The following is a 19380-nucleotide window of genomic DNA, read 5'->3' as shown; positions in this document are numbered from 1 at the left end:
GCAGTTGGAAAACCTCTCCCTTTGTCCCCCCCCTGAGCTCTGTCCAGGAATCCCAGGACCCGGAGCTGTTGGAGAAATTCCAGAGGTTCTGCAGTCAGGCTGGGAGAGCTGGGAATGTTCACCTGGAAAAGGGAAGGACCCAGGGAATCCTCAGAGCCTGAAGGGGGCTCCAGGAGAGCTGGAGAGGGATTTGGGATAAGGGACAGGACACAGGGATGGATGGGATATTGGGAAACAATTCCTGGCTGGGCTGGGATACCCAGAGAAGCTGTGGCTGCCTCTGGATCCCTGGAATGTTCAAGGCCAGCTTGGAGCAACCTGGGATAGTGGGAAATGTCCCTGTCCTTGGGATGAGCTTTAAACCTCCTTCCAATCCCAATCCAAACCATTTTGGGATTTGAGGATTCCAAACCTCGGGAAGATTTTCCATGGGTTGGAACCTCTTGGATCGAGGCAATCCCTCAAAATATCCCGAAATTCCCTTTGGTGGGAATTTGAGGATAAAATTATCCCAACCCCACCTCAGGATCCAAGCAGATCCCAGGATTTAACATCCCAAAAAACACCTCTGCTCCCACTTTCCTGCAAAGCCAGGGAAGCTGCTCCCCTCGGAATTCCCTGAAAACCAGGAAGAGGCTTTGGAATAAAAGGATTTATTGAACACCTTGCAGGGACACACAGAGAGACAATTCCCACCCGATCTGTGAGGAAATCCCCTTTTCTTTTCCCCCCATTCCCACATGGAAAACATTCCACAGTTTCCCCTGACACCCCAAAGAGCAGGTGGGATGTGAATTCCCACTGCTCCCAGGATTTTGGGTGACTCTGGAATACTCTGACAGATCAGTGACACTTTAAATATTCCAAATTCATTTTTGCCAGAAGAAACCCGTATTCCCAAGTTTTTCCTGGTTCCAGTAAAATCGGGAATGGCCAAAAAAACACCCTTAAAGTGCTGGACTGCAGCTCGGAATAGCAGCGGTTGGGTCTCCCAAAAAAAGAGGGAATGACCAGAAAAAGATGGATTTGGGACTAAAAAAAAAAAACAACTGGGAAAAAGCTGGAAAAATCTCCCAGGGAAAAGCCCGGTGGCTCGGTCTGTAAGGATCCAGCTCCGTTTGGAATTCCAGAGGGACCTTTAGGATTTCCCTAAATCTATGGAAGAGGATGGATCCATGCAGAACTTCTTTGGGATCACCTATGGAATAATTTCCCAACTTCCCTAAAAAAACCTCTGGGAATGAGCACAAAGCAGCTCCTGAGGAGCAGTGGCAGCAGAGAATTCCTCAGGCTGGGAAAATCCAGGATTCCAGCAGGAAAAATTCAGGGTTTCCTGCGCCTGCAATGGGAAAGAGCCACAGAGAACTTTCAGGATTTATCCAGAGGAATTTTTGGAGCAGCCAACCCTCAACACCCCCCCCCCCCCCCTCCCTGCCATTCCCAGGTTTTTGCACTCCCAATTCCCCACCCACATCTCCTAAAAAAATCCAACATTTAAAACTCAAAAAATTCCGGTGTTTTCCTTGTGTTTGTAGGCAGCAGGAGCAGCAAACAAAGGTGGATTCCAATTCCTCAATTCCCTCTTCCCACGGGGAATTGGAATCCCAAAAAACTGGGATCTCCCAGTGGATAATGTGAGCAAGAGGTTAAAGGGGCAGGAGAAGGAATCCAGGGCATTCCCGACCCTATTCCAGTTGGGAATGCAAACCCAAAGTGGGAAGGGCAGCAAAGTTGGGGGGAAAACATTCCCAAATTTTGGAAATGTCAGGAAAGAATTCCAGGAGCACTCCCTTGGGCTGAGCGTGGAGCTGGAATTCCCAGGGATGCTTCATTAATAATTTGGGAAAGAGGGAATTCTCAATGCTTCCTTAGTGACTCCATAATGATGTAGTTGGAATTTTAGCAGGAATTCCACCACAGCTCCCTCTCTCCCACAGGGAACTGGAGCCCCAGGAAACCGCAATTTCCCAATCCTGAGAAATTGGAATTTCCCAATTCCAAAAAACTGGAATTTCTCAATGGAGAACATGAACAAAAGCTTAAAGGAGCAGGAGAGGGAATCCAGGGCATTCCCAACCCTATTCCAGCTGGGAATGCAAACCCAAAGTGGGAAGGGCAGAACAGGTGGGGGGTGGGAAAACATTCCCAAATTTTGGAAATGTCAGGAAAGAATCCCAGGAGCACTCACTTGGGCTGGGCGTGGTGCTGCAATCCCGGTCCCAGCGCCGATCCCGCCCTCATCTCCACGGCCACGGAACACTGGGAATACACCAAAGTCAGGATCCGCCCCTTCCCACCATTCCCAGCTCCCAGCATTCCCAAATCCTCATCCAGAGGGGTTTGGATCCCCAGCCCTGCAACGCCCGAGGCCAGGCTGCACGGAGCAGCCCGGGATACTGGGAAGCGCCCATGGAATGGCTGGATTGGGATGAGCTGAAGTTGCCTCCCAGCCTGCTCCATCCCAGAATTCCAGGATCCAGGATGACATTCCCGGCTCACCCTGGTTTCCACATCCGTCCATTCCGAGTCCGCGGTGTCCCCGGCAGGGTCGGGCCTGGGAGGGGACGAGCGGCGCTTCCGCCTGGAACGGGAATTCACGGAATTACAGCTCAAACCTCGTGGGACTGGCCACATTCCAACACACTGGAAAAGCTCTTTTATTCTTCCCTAAAAAACCTTGGATCCAGCAGCTCCAGCAGCCATAAAATTCTCCAAGTTTATGGGATTTCAAGTTGGATTTTCCTATTGGATCGGAAGAGGTTCCATGCGCGCATCCGGAATTCCACAACTCCAGAAGCTCAAATGAAAGGTTTCACCATTGGAATTTTGGGAATTCCACAATTCCAGAAGCTCAAATGAAAGGTTCAATCATTGGAACCCTGGGAATTCTGGAATTCCAGAAGCTCAAAATAAAAGCTCCACCACTGGAATTTTGGGATTTCCAGAAGCTCAAATGAAAGGTTCCATGACTGGAATTTTGGGAATGTCAGAAGTTCAAATGAAAGGTTTCACCACTGGAATTTTGGGAATTCCAAGATTCCAGAAGCTCAAATGAAAGGTTCCATCATTGGAACCTTGGGAATTCCACCATTCCAGAAGCTCAAATGAAAGGTTTCACCACTGGAATTTTGGGAACTCCAGGAATTCCAGAGGCTGGACTCACCCGGTGGGAGATTCCTGCTTGAGGGTCTCGATGTCCGTGAACTGCACGGCCTGGCCCCCACCCCTGGTCTTGAACACGTCCCCCTGGAATGGGAAAAGGACAAGGAAAAGCAGGATTGGGATGGGAACAGCGCCGGGATTCATCCCAGAATTCCAGCCCCAAGGGATACGGACACAAATAAACTCGTCCCATTCCACTGCCAATGGATTGTTGCCTTTTTCCACGGGAAAATGCACAAATCATGGGATCCCAAGTCATGGAATGCACAAATCATGGGATGCCACAAAGCATGGAATTCCACAAACAATGGAATTCCATAAATCATGGGATTCATGGACAATGGGATCCACAATTCATGGAATTCCATAAATCATGGAATTCCACAAACCATAGAATTCCACAAATCATGGGATTCCACAAATCACGGAATTAATGGGCAACGGGATCCACAATTCATGGGATTCATGGACCATGGGATCCACAAATCATAGAATTCCACAAACCATGGAATTCCAAACCATGGGATTCATGGACAATGGGGCGCACAAATCATGGAATCCCACAAACCATGGAATTCAACAAATCACGGGATTCATGGACCGCGGGATCCATAAATCACGGAACCCAACAGTGAAAAACTCCGAACTAAATTCCAGCAATTCCAACGCCACATTCCCAAGATTCCCAACATCCCCAAGGTCACTTCGATGAGCTCGGTCCGGATCTCAACCTCGTCCCAAACAAACCCCGAGCACTAATTGTGGATCCCATTGCGCCACATCCAGGAATTCCTTGGGCAATTTTAGCTACGTTTCGGCGACTCCAAGGCGAGATTCCCGAGGTTGATCCCCGAGGTCACCTTGATGAGCTTGGTCTGGATCTCTCCGTCGGAGGCGAGCTCCTGGTGGGTCAGCAGGTACCGGTCACACCTGGCCAGGGCTCGCTCGCTGGGCGAGTCCACGGTGATGGCCCTGGGCACGCGCGGCTGCAGCAGCGTCTCCGTGGGCACGTGGGACGGCGGCCGGTGATCCACCCAGCGCTCCCCGGCACTGCGGGAACGCCGCGGCCGCAGCGGAGCCGCCGGAGCACCCTGGGAATGATGGGAGAGAGGGAATGGGTAACTGGGAATGGGCAACTGGGAATGGGAACAGAAAATGGGGGCCGGGGATCCACCCAGCGCTCCCCGGCACTGCGGGAACGCCGCGGCCGCAGCGGAGCCGCCGGAGCACCCTGGGAATGATGGGAGAGAGGGAATGGGTAACTGGGAATGGGCAACTGGGAATGGGAACAGAAAATGGGGGCCGGGGATCCACCCAGCGCTCCCCGGCACTGCGGGAACGCCGCGGCCGTAGCGGAGCCGCCGGAGCACCCTGGGAATGATGGGAGAGAGGGAATGGGTAACTGGGAATGGGCAACTGGGAATGGGAACAGAAAATGGGGGCCGGGGATCCACCCAGCGCTCCCCGGCACTGCGGGAACGCTGCGGCCGCAGCGGAGCCGCTGCAGGAGCGCCCTGGGACTGGGAACAGGGAATGGGCACCGGGAATGAAAACAGGGAATGAGCACCAGGAACGGGCACAATTGCAGCAGAGGTTGGAGGAGACACGAAGGGAGAGAAAAAGGGAGACACAGGGAAAGGAAAAGGCCAGGAAAAGGAAAAAGGAAACACTGGGAAACACCAGGAAAGGGAAACGCCGGGAAAGACACGAGGACACCCACGGCTAGAGCAGAGTGCAGCCACCTCAGAGCTCCCTAAAAGTGGGAATTCTCAACTTCCAAGGAAGCTGCAAACACCAAGAGGGAGGCAAGAGCAGCCTGGCTCAGTCTGGGACCAGCAGGACACATTAGAGACAGCTCAGCTCTACTCTACGTTAGGGGGGCTCAAGGGCAGAGAACTGTAAAGCCGGGCTCAAGGGCAGAGCACCTTTAAGCCAGGCTCAACCCCACTAGGCCAGGACTAACCCTGCTGCACGGATCCTCTTCCTGCTCTAGCTCCTCTCTATCCCTGGGCACCTCCAGCACTCGGCTCCAGCACATCCCTCTCCTCCTGGCGGGGCTGGGCCAGGCCGAGGCCGGCTCCGCTCCCGCTTTATTCCTGGATTTGGGAATGCTGGCTGGCTCGCAGGAAGGGCCTCTCTGCTCCCACTCCAGCACACAGGAGGCCACAGAGATGCTGCTGCAAGAGTTGGAGCGCCTGGGCACCCGCGGGGCCACCCGGCTGTCCCCAGGCTCAGCGGGGTCACCGCAGCTCTGGGGGAGAAGGGAGAGAGCAGTGAGACACAGGAGACTCCAAGCGAACAGGGACAGAAAAATCCAGGGATTTCCCCCCTTCCTAAGGATATCAGGAGGTGGGAGAATGGATGAAGAACAAACAGGACACAGGGAATTCAAGCTGCTCTAAACTCTGGGACCAAACTTCAGCAGGGACACCACAGTTCTGGGGAGAAGGGAAACATCAGCGTGACACAGGGACAGACAGATCCAGGGATTTCCCGTTCCTGTGGATATCAGCAGGTGGAGGAGAAAACGGATGAAGAACGAACAGCAGACAAGGAATTCAAAGCAAGCTGCTCCAACTCTGTGCTCGGGGGCTACTAATGATTAAAATCCCTGCACTTCATCCTTAAAAATGCTGATTCCTAAATCCAGAAGGCTTGGGAGTGACTCACGGGCACGGGGGAAGGAGACACGGATCTCGGGAGAGGCTTTTCCCGATCCCTTTCCCGGGAAGGCCTCTCGGGTCTCTCCACTCTGGGCTCGGTGACGATGGCCTTGAGCTGCTTCAGCTTCTCATCCTTCACCCACAGTTTGTTCTGCATCTCCAGCTGCTTGGCTGCCACCCGCCGCTCCTGCAGGGACAGGGAAAGCCATGGAAACATGGAATTGCTGAGCCTGGAAAAAATGCCAGGATCAGAGAGTCCAAGCTGGGACTTGAACCCAGCCCAGAGCCCTGAGTGCCACGTCCAGGTGATCCTTGGAGACCTCCAGGGATGGGGATTCCAAACCTCCCTGGGCAGTTCCAATGTTTACAACCCTTTCCAGGAGGGAATTTTCCCAGTATTGAGCCTGAGGCAGTTCCCTCTCCTCTGTCCCTGTTCCCTGGGAGCAGAGCCTGACCCCTCCAGCTGTTCCTTTGCTTTCCTTCTTTGCCTTCCCTTCCACTCACATTCTTTTTCCTTTCCTTTCCTTTCCTTTCCTTTCCTTTCCTTTCCTTTCCTTTCCTTTCCTTTCCTTTCCTTTCCTTTCCTTTCCTTTCCTTTCCTTTCCTTTCCTTTCCTTTCCTTTCCTTTCCTTTTCCCTTCCTTTCCCTTTCCTTTCCCTTTTCTCTTCCTCAATTCCTTTCCTTCCCCTCAATTCCTTTCCCTTCCATTTTTAATCCCTTTCCCTTAACTCCTCTCCTCCCTTCCCCCAGCAGACCTTCCCAAGAACCTCCACAAACACACACAGCAATTTCCAACCCCGAATCCCCACAAACACCAACCAAAACAACAAACCCCCCTCCTTAAGAACACCCCCACACCCCAAACCCCCAAATCCCAGACAACCTCATCCCTCTTTTCCTGCACTCACACATTCCTTCTCCCACTTGAGGGAGGTCTCAGCCACCATTCCCTGCAGCCTGGCCTCCAGCCTCCTCTTGTCCGACGCCTGCCGCTGCAGCTTCTGGCTCTTGCTCTCCAGCTCCTGCTGCAGGTTCCTCTTGTCCTCCTCGTAAATCGTGGCTGTCTTCTCCAAAATCTCAATCTGTGACAAGAGAGGAAGGATTTGGATGGGAACACAACCTTCTGATCCAGGAATTCCTGTTTGCATTTCCGCCGGCGAGTCTCTAATTCTAAATTGCTCGTTTTGAGTGTTTTAAAAGCTTCGCCTCGTTAAAAAAAACAAAAAAAAAATTCATTTAGAGTTCCCCCCAGAATATTTATTCCTAAATTTGTTAAATGATCCATTAAAAAAAACAAACAAGGGATTTGTGCCCCAAAATGATCCAGCTGACCTTGTATTCCAAGGTTTTAATCTTCTTCTCCAGACGTTCCAGCTCTGTCTTCTGCCCTGTGATGGTTTTCTCCTTCTCAGCCAGTTTTCCTTGGATATAATTTTCCTTGGATGCCACACCAGAGTCAAATTCTTGCAGCATTGTTTTAAAGGCAAGAACTGGAAGAAAATTCGGATATTTTCTATTTTATCTTTAATCTCCCCCCTTATCTCCAGAACATCCAAAACTTTGTTTTCCCCAACCAATTCCTCACTGAAAAGGTTGAAACAATCAATCTAAACAAGAAAACTGGGGCAAGGGGGATCCTTTGAGGAATATTAAGGGCACCAAATCTGAGTTTTGTCCTGATGTTCCAATCTGGGGCAAATTCCTACCGTTTTTGGCAAATTCCTCTGCCAGCATCTGCCTCATTTTGTGGCGCTGCTCCAGGGCCTCGATCAGTTTTGGGAGAGTTTGGTCATCATTGATATCCAAGAGCTCGCAGGAAGGCAGGGGAGGGAAGCTCTGGAAAAACAGCTCAGCAGCAGATGGCTCCTCTGGTCCTGCAGGATGGGAAAATTCCATCAGCAGGATGGTGGAAAACTGGGAATGGTTGATGAATTTGGATATGGGTTTCCAAAGAGGTGATGGATGGGAAAGGATTAAATGTGACATCCTTGGTTCCTTGTTTTACTAAAAGCAGGTCCTGAAGGTCCAGGAACATCCCATAATTTCCTTGGCACAATTTCCTGTCAGGAGCTGCAATACTGGGACCATGGATTCATCCCAGTCCCATGGAATTCCTTGGAAACCTCCACAGGGACACTGAAGAGGGAAGAGCAGCAGCTCCCAGAGGTTCCTCTGGCACAGTTAAGACTCAGTGGAATTGGTTTAAAATTTAATTCCTAACATAAAACTCTGCTGGAATAATGGAATGGTTTGGGTCGGAGAGGACCTTAAAGTGATCCCATTCCATGGGCAGGGACACTTCCCACTGTCCCACATTCCAACCTGGACTTGGGCACTTCCAGGGATCCAGGGGCAGCCACAGCTCCTCTGGGAATTCCAGCCCAGCCCCTCCCCACCCTCCCAGCCAGGAATTCCACCCCAATCTCCCCTTTCCCAAATGGTAAACCATTCCCTGTGTCCTATCCCCCAATCCCTTACCCCAAATCCCTCTCCAACCCTCCTGAAGAGCCCATTTGAACCCTGGAAAGCTGCTTTAAATTTTCCTTGACTCCTCCTCTTTGCCCAGGTGAACATTCCAAGAGCAGAATCCCCTGGCCCATCCCTCACCTGCTCCCACGGGGCCTCCCCTGAGCTCCAGTTTTCGGGCCAGCTCCTCTCGGAATGCCTGGTTCCGGAGGCGCCGTCCCGGGGTCAGCCCGCACAGGGGTCTGTCCACGGGCCTGGCCACCTCCACCTCCTGGGTCATCTCTGCAAAACGCATCACTTGCTGCAAGGAAACAAGGAAAAAACACCAGGAGCACCCGGGTCCGGGACTGGGAGAAGGGGGTTGAGTCATTAAGTTGGGAAAGGAGGAATTAATCCGGCTGGAATCGCGAGGAGTCGGCAGCTGCGGTTTGGGATCTTCCAGAAAGCTGCACGCACAAGGAGCCGCAACTCCACAGGTGGAATTCTTGGAATAGGAGGGATTAAACGCCTAAATATGGGAGTTTTGGGAGGAAGGAACATTTTCCCACTTTCCAAGCACGGAGCAGGTGTGTTATTAAAAGGAAAAATAAAATTCGGAGAGCAGATTTATCCCACAAAATTATAATCGAAGCGCTCGAACAGCAATTATAATTCCTTATGTCTCTTGGAGTACAAGAATCCAGGGGAAAAGAAGAGCAGGAGGGAATGGAAAAGGGAATTTACCAGGCTTTCCTCGTAGTCCTCAGCCTTGGGATTCACACACACAATCATCCGAACTTTCCCCTCTCCATCGAAATAGTTCTTGAAGAGATGAGTCAGTTTGGAATCTCTGTATGGAACCATCTGGGAATAAAGGCCAGGGAAAATCCAGTGAGTTTTCCTTATCCAGGTGATCAAATCCAAGGGTAATTAGGGAAGGGCTGCCCACCTTGTTCGTTCCATACAATTGGTTTTCCCGCAGAACCTCGATGCACGTCCTTAAAGTCATCAATGACTGGTTGATATTCCCTAAAAAAAAAAAAACAAAAAAAAAACCACACACAAGGAAAAAAAAGCTCCATGAGCAGCCCTTGGATCACGTTCCCAAGTTATTCAGAAGAATAAACTGCCTAATTAACAATATTTGTTAATAACTGCTCTAATTAACTGAAGTGGCAGAAGTGCTGCTGCAAACTTGTGGTTTCCAAATGGGAAGATTTAAGGTCATCAAATCCTAACAGAGCACTTCAAGAATTCCTGGGGTTCTTCCTTAGGAGAAAGGATTAGCAGGAGCTTAATTAGCAGGGTTAATTAGCAGGGTGCTCCGGGGGTTCCTACCTGCCTCCCGCAGCCTGTTCCCCTCGGCTTTGGTCCTGTTGGTTCTCTCACTTCCTGCCAGATCCACCAGGGACAGCTGGCTCAGGGTGATCTGCTCCTTTTCCTGGGATACAGAAGAAATCCTGGATCCCTCCATATTCCCTCCAAAGGGAACTGGGGGGGATGCCTCATCCCAAAAAAAAAAAAAAACAAAGAAACAAAAAAAAAATAAAAAAACACTTCCAAAGAATGTGTTGGATACAGCTTTTTTGGTTTTTTGGGGGAAATTTGGCAGATCCCTTCTGCCTCAGGATTCAAAGCTCTGTTGGATCATTCAAATTCCCAACATTTGACATTCCCAAACAAAGGAAAAGGTGAAAACCAACCAGCACCTTCACCTTCTGTTTTAACACCAAATTTATGATTAACTCCTCCAAAAAAAAAAAAAAAAAAAAAAACCTCCAAACTTAAGGCACAGGAGCTGTTTCCGAGGTAAATCCCATAAAATTCTCCTGGAAAATCCCAGAACTGACCTGGAGGACGTTGTCCCCATCAGCATCCAGAGGAGCCTGTGCCAGTTTGATGATGAACACGGAGTGGGAGCGACTGGATTCCCGGTTCAGCTGCGTGTTTGCGATCCGCCGCTTCTTCTGCCCTGCTCAGACACCCCAAATTCCCAAAAAATTCCTGCTGCTATCCCAAAACTCCCACCTCCACCAGCATCATCATCATTATTATTACCAACACTGGGATACTGGGAATGGTGAAACCCTAAATGCTCCATCCCTGGAAGGGTCTAAGGTTGGATGGAGCTGATCCAGCGGAATTTCCCGGCTGGTGGATAAATGTTTAAGGGGATGGGATGTGGGAACAGCCTGGAATTCCAAAGTTGTTTTTTTTTTTTACCTCGCCAAAAGACTTCAAAAGCTTCCTCTGTGGATTTGACCTCCACTTCGGTGCAGCCCGTCACGTACATGTTGTGGTTCTGGTCTTCCCGAAGGATTTTGGACTGGGGAGGTCTTTGGGATAATGGGAAAAAGGGAAAATAAATAAATCCTATTAGGGTGGAGTTCTGTGGGAAGATTGCTGCCACGCAGATCTTTGTGGAGGGCAAAATTCAGGGGGAAAAGGGAAAAATTCTGAGGGGGAAAATTCAGAATTCTGAAGGGAAACGACAAAATTCAGGGGAGAAAGGGAAAAATTCTGAGGGGAAGAATTTGGAATTCGGAGGGGAAACTACAAAATTCAGGGGGAAAAATTCTGAGGGGGAAAATTTGGAATTCTGAGGGGGAAATGTCAAAAATTCCGAGGGGAAAAGTGTCCAAAAATTCCAAGGGGAAAAGTGTCCAAAAATTCAGAGGGAGAAAAAAAAAATCCAAAATTCCGAGGGAAAAAATAATCCAAAATTCCAAGGGAAAAGGGGTCAAAAACATCTGAGGGGGAAATGTCCAAAAATTCTGAGGGGAAAGTCTCCAAAAATTCCAAGGGGAAATCATCCAAAATTCGGAGGGAAAAACTGCCAAAATTCAGGACGTAAAGGTAAAAATTCTGAGGGGAAAACATAAAACAAAATCTGAGAGGGAAAGGTCCAAATATTCTGAGGGAAAAGGGCAAAAAATGCTGAGGGAAAATAATCCAAAATTCTGAGGGAAATTAAACCAAAATTCTGAGGGGAAAATAATCCAAAACTGAGGGCAGTGTGTCCAAAAATTCTGAGGGAAAAATGTCCAAAATTTCCGAGGGGAAATAATCCAAAATTCTTAGGGAAAAATTGTCAAAATTCAGGTGGAAGAGGTCAAAATTCTGAGAGGGAAACATAAAAAAAATTCTGAGGGGGAAACGTCCAAAAATTCTGAGGTAAAAGGGCAAAAAATTCTGAGGGGAAAAATAATCCAAAATTTTGAGGGGAAAAATAATCCAAAATTCTGAGAGGAAAAATAATCCAAAATTCTGAGGGGAAAAATAATCCAAAATTCTGAGGGGAAAAATAATCCAAAAATCTGAGGGGAAAAATAATCCAAAATTCTGAGGGGAAAAATAATCCAAAATTCTGAGAGGAAAAATAATCCAAAATTCTGAGAGGAAAATGTCAATTATCCATCTAAAAGCTGGAAGAGGGAATACAGGACACGAACACACAGCCAGGATTAGTGACACTCCAACTACTGCTCTAATTAGCAGCTATTTAATTGCAATTAATTGCTTTGGTGGCAGCTATTGCTTTTCTACAAGCACACAGAAGCAAGGAGAGCATCCTAGATTTCCTAGGGAAGCAAGGAAAGGCAGGGAATTTTCTGCTTCTACTCAAGGCAAACAGCAGTGGGATAATGGGAAGAAGACATTGGACACATACACAAAGTCTCCATTTCTCACAGGAGTGTTGCAACTGTTCCACCTACCAAAAAAATGGGGAAAAAAAATTAAAACCTTCATTTCTGCCTCAAATTTTTCCACACTGCAGCTTCCAGGAGAAAGAATCCCTTTTTTTTTTTTTTTTTTTTTTTAAGATGGGCTTTGGCAATAAGCACCTTTCAATATTTTTTTCTATTTTTTTTAATATTTAAGAATTTAATCAAAATTTTAATGTTTAAAAAGCCATTTTATTTTAAAATGTTTTTAAACACTGAGTGGTTTTAAAAGCATTCCCAGAGATTCAAATCCTTCTGGAATGAGGACCCTGGAGACAGCTCCCAGTTGGCTTTGCCTTCGTTAGTCTTTGTTAATCAACCACTCTTTAATTAACACAGAACTGAGGGGCTCCTTTAATGGAGTTGGAATTTCAATCCATAGATTCCAAGAGGAATTTGCAGATTTTTCCTACTGATTTTTAGACATCACAAAATACCCCTAAAAAATGTCCAAAGAAAAAGAATCCCAAAATATTCCTAAAAAAAAAAAAATACCCCTAAAAAATACCCCTAATTTCTGATTTTCTGGAAATTACTGATACCATTAGGAATAACATGGAAACAAACCAATGTTTTGCACTGTTTCCAGGGGAAAAAAAAAAATTATGGAATGGTTTGCTCCAAGTTGAAATCACCTGTTAGAATAGACTGGGAATTTTAGCGGGATACAATTGCCTAATTAATTAAATATTTGCTTATTAATCACCCAGCCTAATGAGGAAGGGAGCACCACGGCCATCAGCAGTGAAACATTCCTGTATGGATTCTTTTCCCTGTGTTTCTAACAGGGATTCCCAGGAATTCCGAGCCAAGCTCCCTAAGGTTAAAACTAAAAAAAAAAACATGGTGAAAATCCAAGAAAATTCTCTCAGTACTGGGATTCACAGGAATTCTGAGCCATGCTCCCTAAGGTTAGAACCAAAAAAAAAAACCATGGTGGAGATCCTAGAAAATCCTGCCAGGATTGGGAATCTGGGAATTCTGAGTCAAGATCCCTAAGGTTAGAACTAAAAAACACAGAAGAAATGCTAGAAAATCCTCCCAGGACTGGGATTCCCAGGAATTCTGAGCCAAGCTCCCCAAGGTTAGAAATAAAAAAAAAACACGGAGAAAATCCTAGAAAATCCTACCAGGATTTGGATTCCCAGGAATTCTGAGGCAAGCTCCCTAAGGTAAGAACCAAAAAAAAACCATGGTGGAAATCCTAGAAAATCCTCCCAGGACTGAAAATCCGGGAATTGTGAGGCAAGCTCCCTAAGTTTAGAACCAAAAATTCCATGGTGGAGATCCTAGAAATTCCTGCCAGGATTGGAAATCTGGGAATTCCCAAACTCCCTGGGTTTGGATGGGCTCAAAGGACACGGCGGACGTCGGGATAGGAAACGGAGACACCGCAAACATCATCCTCATCCCCCTTTTCCAGAGGTTTGGTGCCGATTCCCAAGCCTAGGCTGGGAAACGCAATTCCGAATTTTGGTTTGTTTTTTTTTTTTTTTTTTTTTTTTGGGATTCCCGGACTCACTTGGGTTTGATGGAGTCCAGGGGAGCCTCCTCCAGCAGGTCGTAGATGTAGTTGTTGTAGATCTCGATGTAGGACACGAAGACGCCGTAGACGTTGTCCTCGTCCACCTCCTCCACCCGGCACTGATCCTGGACATCGATCATGTCGGCAAATTCGGGATCCAGCTGCCTCCTGAGGGGAAGCAAGAGGGATTTGGGAGATGGAATTCCCAGGGAGACGGGACGTGCCAGGGCAGCTCGGGGAAGATCCGTGGGGTTGGGTGGGGAAAGGAGCGAAATTCCGCTTTTTGTGGGGGGACCTGTGCAGGGCCGGGAGCTGGAATTCCATGATCCAACTGAGGGAATTCCACGGTTGGATCTCCATGATCCCACTGAGGGAATTCCATGATCCAGTGGAGGGAACTCCATGATTGGAATTCCATGATGGAATGGAGGGAATTCCACAGGAGGAACTCCATGATCAAACAGAGGGAATTCCATGATCCAATGGAGGGAACTCCACGGTTGGAACTCCATGATCCAACAGAGGAAACTCCATGGCTGGAATTCCATTATCCAACTGAGGGAATTCCATGATCCAATGGAGGGAACTTCATGGTTGGAATTCCATGACTGAACAGAGGGAATTCCGTAGTTGGAACTCCATGATCCAATAGAGGAAACTCCACGGCTGGAATTCCATTATCCAACTGAAGGAATTCCATGATCCAACAGAGGGAATTCCATGGTTGGAACTCCATGATCCCATGGAGGGGATTCCATGATCCAACAGAGGAAATTGCATGGTTGGAATTCTGGGGGAAAAGGTCAAAATCCTGAGGGAAAAAGGTCCAAAATCCTGAGGGGAAAAAGGTCCAAAATCCTGAGGGGGAAAAGGTCCAAAATCCTGAGGGGAAAAAGGACAAAAACTCAGGAATAAAAGCTATGGAATTGCTCCCTCCAAGCTGAAATCTCCTGTTAGAACAGCAGGAACAGAGTGGCAATTTCTGTGGGATACAATTCCCTAATTAATTAAATATTTGCCCTTTTTTTTCCCCCCAGCCAAGTTTTCTTTCAATTTCTTCAAGGGAAGGGCCCAAGAGAAGTGAAATCCCATTTCTAGGGAATAAATTCCCTCTGCTATTCCCGGAATATTCCCACTCACTTCCCAGCTGGAGTTTTTGGGATGGGCAGGGCTTCTCTCCTCTGGCGTTCCAGCAGAGCCTCCACCTCGCTCTGCACATCCACCCCATTCTTGTCATCCAGCTTGAAAACCTGAGGGAAAAAAAACCAGGAATTTCAGCCAATTCCAACATCCAGGTGCTGGCCAACAAAGCATTATTTCATTAATTAATTAGTCTGATTAGGCTGTTATTAATTTATTAATAGCATTCCCCTCACGGGTGCTTGATCCAGCAAGATCTGACAGAAACAATTTGCAAAATATTGTTAAAGCTCTCAAGGATGAGAATTCCAGGATTATTTCAGTTAATTTTAGGCATACCTTTGGAAAAATTTCCATAATTTCACGAGGAGATAAATAATTTTTGGATTTATGGGAATTACTGCAATTAAGTGGAATGATATGGAAATATGGAGCACCAAACCAGTGTTTTTCATTGTTTCCAGCAGGAAAAAAAAAAAAAGCCATGGAATGGCTTCCTCCATGTTGAAATCAGTTGTTAGGACAGCAGGAATAAATTGGGAATTTCAGTGGGATACAACTGCCTAATTAATTAAAGATACGCTCATTAATCACCCATCCTAACGAGGAAGGGAACACCTTGACCAGCAGCACTGAAACATTCCTGGCTGGATTCCTTCCCATGTGTTTTGAACAGATTTTTCCTAGGATGGACTTGAGGAATAAACACCAAACCACGAAGCGTTCCCAGAAATCCATTCCCTTTCGAAACCAAGACCCTAGAGTTGGGATTTATTTATTTATTTTATTTTTTTTAAACTCTTCCAAGCCTTCCAGTGGCAGGTTTGGAGCAGAAATCCAGGGATTTTGGGGAGCCACTCACGAATCTCTTGGCCTGGAAGGGGCCGATGCTGTTGAAGATCATGGCCAGGCAGCGGGGCAGGAGCCCCCCATCCCCAGGAGATCCTGTCATGGTGTGGGTCTTCCCACTGCCTGTCACTCCATAGGTGAACAGGAGACCTGGGGAAAAAAGAAAAGAAAAAAAAACACAGGGAAAAAAGGAGGGATCAATGGGATTGGAGAGGGGGGGGGGGGGGGGAAAAAATTTAAAAATTCCACCTCAAATATTCCACACCATCCGGAGTGCTGATGAATATCCATCAGCCTCTCCAAGAGTCACTGATCAGCCCTGGCACAGGTTGTTCCATCCCTGGAATATTCCAGACTGGATGGGAATATTCCACTATTCCTGGGATAGTGGCAAGTTTCCCTGCCCATGGAATGGGATGAGCTTTAATGCCCTTCCCATATATTTGTTGGTCTAGGAAGTGATGCTTTTTTCTTTTTTTCTTTTATTTTTTTTTCCATTTGTTGCTTTTTTCAGGAGTTGAAATTTGCTTTCCTAAAAGCCTGAAATTCTGATTTGGCAATTTGCAATTCCCACAAGACCGCAGGAAAAATTTGTGAGAGCAGGGAGAAGGATTTGGATGCTTAACTCCTGGAATTCCAGAAAGGTTTGAGTGGGAAGGGACCTTAAAGACAATTCCATTACCAAAGGCAGGGACAGCTCCTGCTAAGCCAGGTTGCTCCAACAACACTTCCATGGCACTGGATCATCCATTCCCATCCCAGAATTCCTATTCCATAAAAATCTTCCAAGGGAATGGCTCCCTCCAAGCTGAAATCCCCAGAAATTCCTGAACAGCCGGAATAGATTTGGATTATATACCACTGAAATTCCCAAGTTAATTAAATACTTGCCCTTTTTTTCCCCCAGTTTTTCCTTCATTTCTTTGAAGGAAGAGCCCGAGAGAAATGAAATCCCATTTTGTGTGAGGAGCTGAGCCACAGTTCCAACCAAACCTCGGGATCATCCATTCCCATCCCAGGATTCCTATTCCATAAAAATCTTCCAAGGGAATGGCTCCCTCCAAGCTGAAATCCCCTGCTAGAACAGCAGGAATAAAATGGGAATTTCAGTGGGCTACAATTCCCTAATTAATTAAATATTTGCCACATTTTTGAGAAGTGAAATCCCATTTTGTGTGAGGAGCTGAGCCACAATTCCAACCAAACCTTGGGAACACTGGATCACCCAAAGCATCCCAGGATTCCTATTCCATGAAAATCTTCCAAGGGAATGATTCCCCTGCTTGGACAGCAGGAACAGATTGGGAATTTCAGTGGGATGCAATTCTCTAATTAATTATCCTTTATCCTTTCTAGGGAAGAGCCTGAGAGAAGTGAAAAAGTGAAATCCCATTTTGTGTGAGGAGCTGAGCCACAATTCCAACCAAACCTTGGGAATGGTGAAATCCTGGGAATGAGGGACAGGACAAGAACTCTGCTCACCGTTTTTTCCCCGGATCAAATCCTCCACCAGAGGTTTGGCCACCACGTCAAAGAGCTCCTTCTGCACCACCAGAGTTCCAAAAACTTCCTTGAAGGAATACTGCATCTGCCAAGAGAGGGAAATCCACCCTGGAATTCCAGCTCCACATCCCAGAGTGGATCCCACAATTCCCAATCCTGAATTTCTCCCCCAGAATCCAAGCAAAGGAACATCAACTGTGGCCAAAGTGGAGTTGTTCCCTCATGGAATTTGATTTATTTTGGATTTTTTTCCAAGTCCAGCTTCAGTTTTCAGTCTGAAATTTCAAGTCGGTTTTATTTTTTTAATGAATTATAAATTATAAATATGAATTATATATATGAATTATGAATATATCAATTACAAATTTTAACATGATTTTATTCCTGTTAAAGTCCCTTTATAATTCATTAAAACAATTTATTAAAAAATAAAACCAGCTTGAAATTTCAGAACTGTTGAAATTCCTTCAGAATTCATTAAAATCACTGGTTCATAAAATAAAATCAGCCTGAAATTCCGAAGTATTAAAATTAATTTAAAAAAAAATTGTTAAAAAAATGAAACCAGCTTGAAATTTCACAACTGTTAAAATTCATTCAAATAATTCGTCAAAAAATAAAAGCAGCCTGGAATTCCGGGCAGGAACTGGGGAATTCCGGGCGGGAATTGGGGAATTCCGGGCGGGAATTGGGGAATTCCGGGGGGAAATTCGGAAATTCCGGGCGGGAATTGGGGAATTCCAGGCGGGAATTCGGATATTCCGGCTGGGAATTGGGGAATTCCGGGCGGGAATTGGGATATTCCGGGCGGGAATTGGGATATTCCGGCCGGGAATTGGGGAATTCCAGGGGGAAATTCGGAAATTCCGGGCGGGAATTCAGATATTCCGGCTGGGAATTGGGGAATTCCGGGCGGGAATTGGGATATTCCGGGCGGGAATTGGGAAATTCCGGGCGGGAATTGGGGATATTCCGGCTGGGAATTGGGGAATTCCGGGCGGGAATTGGGATATTCCGGGCGGGAATTGGGATATTCCGGGCGGGAATTGGGGAATTCCGGGCGGGAATTTGGATATTCCGGGCGGGAATTGGGGAATTCTGGGTGGGAATTCCGCGTTACCTCGCGGTACTCGCCGTTGCGGAACACGCGGAATCCCTCGGGAGGATGGAGCTGCACCGTGGTGCTGCTGACGACCTCGATGCAGCATTCCTGATCCGAGCGGCTGAGAGGGCGCACCCGGCAGTACACCTGGGATTGGGAATGGAAACTGGGAATGAGACTGGGAACTGGGATCGGGAACTGGGAATGAGACTGGAAACTGGGATTGGGATTGGGAATGGAAATTGGGATTGGGATTGGGAATGGAAATTGGGATTGGGAATGGAAACTGGGATTGGGAATGGGATTGGGAATGGAAACTGGGAATGCAACTGGGATTGGGAATGGAAACTGGAATACACCTGGGATTGGGGGGAAAAATGGGAATGAAACTGAGAATGAAACTGGGAATACACCTGGGATTGGGGGAGAAAAAAACGGGAATGAAACCCGGAGTACACCTGAGACTGGGAAAAACTGGGAATGAAACTGGGCAGTACACCTGGGATTAGGGGGGGAAATCCGGGAATGAACCTCGGAATGAACCTGGGAATGAACCCGGCAGTACACCTGGGATTGGGGAAACAGGGATAAACCCGGTAATAAACCTGGGCATACTCCTGGGAATAAACCCGGCAATAAATCCGGGAATTTGGAGAGCTAGGAATAAGGGAATTCGGGATGAACTCAGCAATAAATCCGGAAATTTGGAAAGCTAGGAATCAGGGAATTCGGGATGAACTCCGCAATAAATCCGGAAATTTGGAAAGCTAGGAATCAGGGAATTCGGGATGAACCCGGCAATAATCCCGGGAATTTTGGGGAAAACAGGGAATTCGGGATAAAACCGGCAATAACCCCTGGAATTCTGGGAAGTGGAAAACAGGGAATTGGGGATGAACTCCGCACTCACCCCCACCGGGTCCTTCAGCGCGGGGTTCGTGGCTTTCTTCGGCCTCCGCGGCGTCTTGGCCCTACTGAGGGGAGAGATCCGTGAGGGAACACCGGGAAAAAAAAGGGAGAAGAGAGGATGAGAAAAGGGAAGGGAAGGGAAGGGAAGGGAAGGGAAGGGAAGGGAAGGGAAGGGAAGGGAAGGGAAGGGAAGGGAAGGGAAGGGAAGGGAAGGGAAGGGAAGGGAAGGGAAGGGAAGGGAAGGGAAGGGAACCGGGGGCAGCCATGAGGGGCGGGAGCTGCCCCATCCCCGGGGACGCCCAGGCCGCCGCCTCCCCGCCTCCCCGGGGCCTGCGGAGCCACTCACGCCGCCTTCAT

The 19380-nt window shown here is 47.7% G+C and overlaps 1 protein-coding gene across 1 annotated transcript; it reads right to left on the bottom strand.

Moving 5' to 3' along the window:
- Positions 1 to 579: 579 nt before the first annotated feature.
- On the bottom strand, positions 580 to 19380 carry KIF23 (kinesin family member 23). The gene is made up of 23 exons (XM_062501165.1): positions 19370 to 19380; positions 19025 to 19088; positions 18133 to 18261; positions 16992 to 17097; positions 15523 to 15659; positions 14661 to 14770; positions 13518 to 13688; positions 11941 to 11982; positions 10494 to 10606; positions 10121 to 10242; positions 9609 to 9711; positions 9220 to 9299; positions 9015 to 9134; positions 8491 to 8592; positions 7532 to 7706; positions 7158 to 7315; positions 6734 to 6907; positions 5833 to 6012; positions 4023 to 4253; positions 3164 to 3246; positions 2500 to 2581; positions 2189 to 2259; positions 580 to 1339 (listed from the first exon to the last, which is right to left on the bottom strand). Exons 1-23 carry the CDS (start codon positions 19378 to 19380, stop codon positions 1324 to 1326), a joined length of 2580 nt encoding a protein of 859 aa, XP_062357149.1. The 3' UTR covers positions 580 to 1323.

This window comes from Cinclus cinclus, chromosome 13 (assembly GCF_963662255.1).
Source record: "Cinclus cinclus chromosome 13, bCinCin1.1, whole genome shotgun sequence".
Taxonomy (NCBI): Eukaryota; Metazoa; Chordata; class Aves; order Passeriformes; family Cinclidae; genus Cinclus; species Cinclus cinclus.
This window is presented reverse-complemented; position numbering and strand designations above follow the sequence as displayed.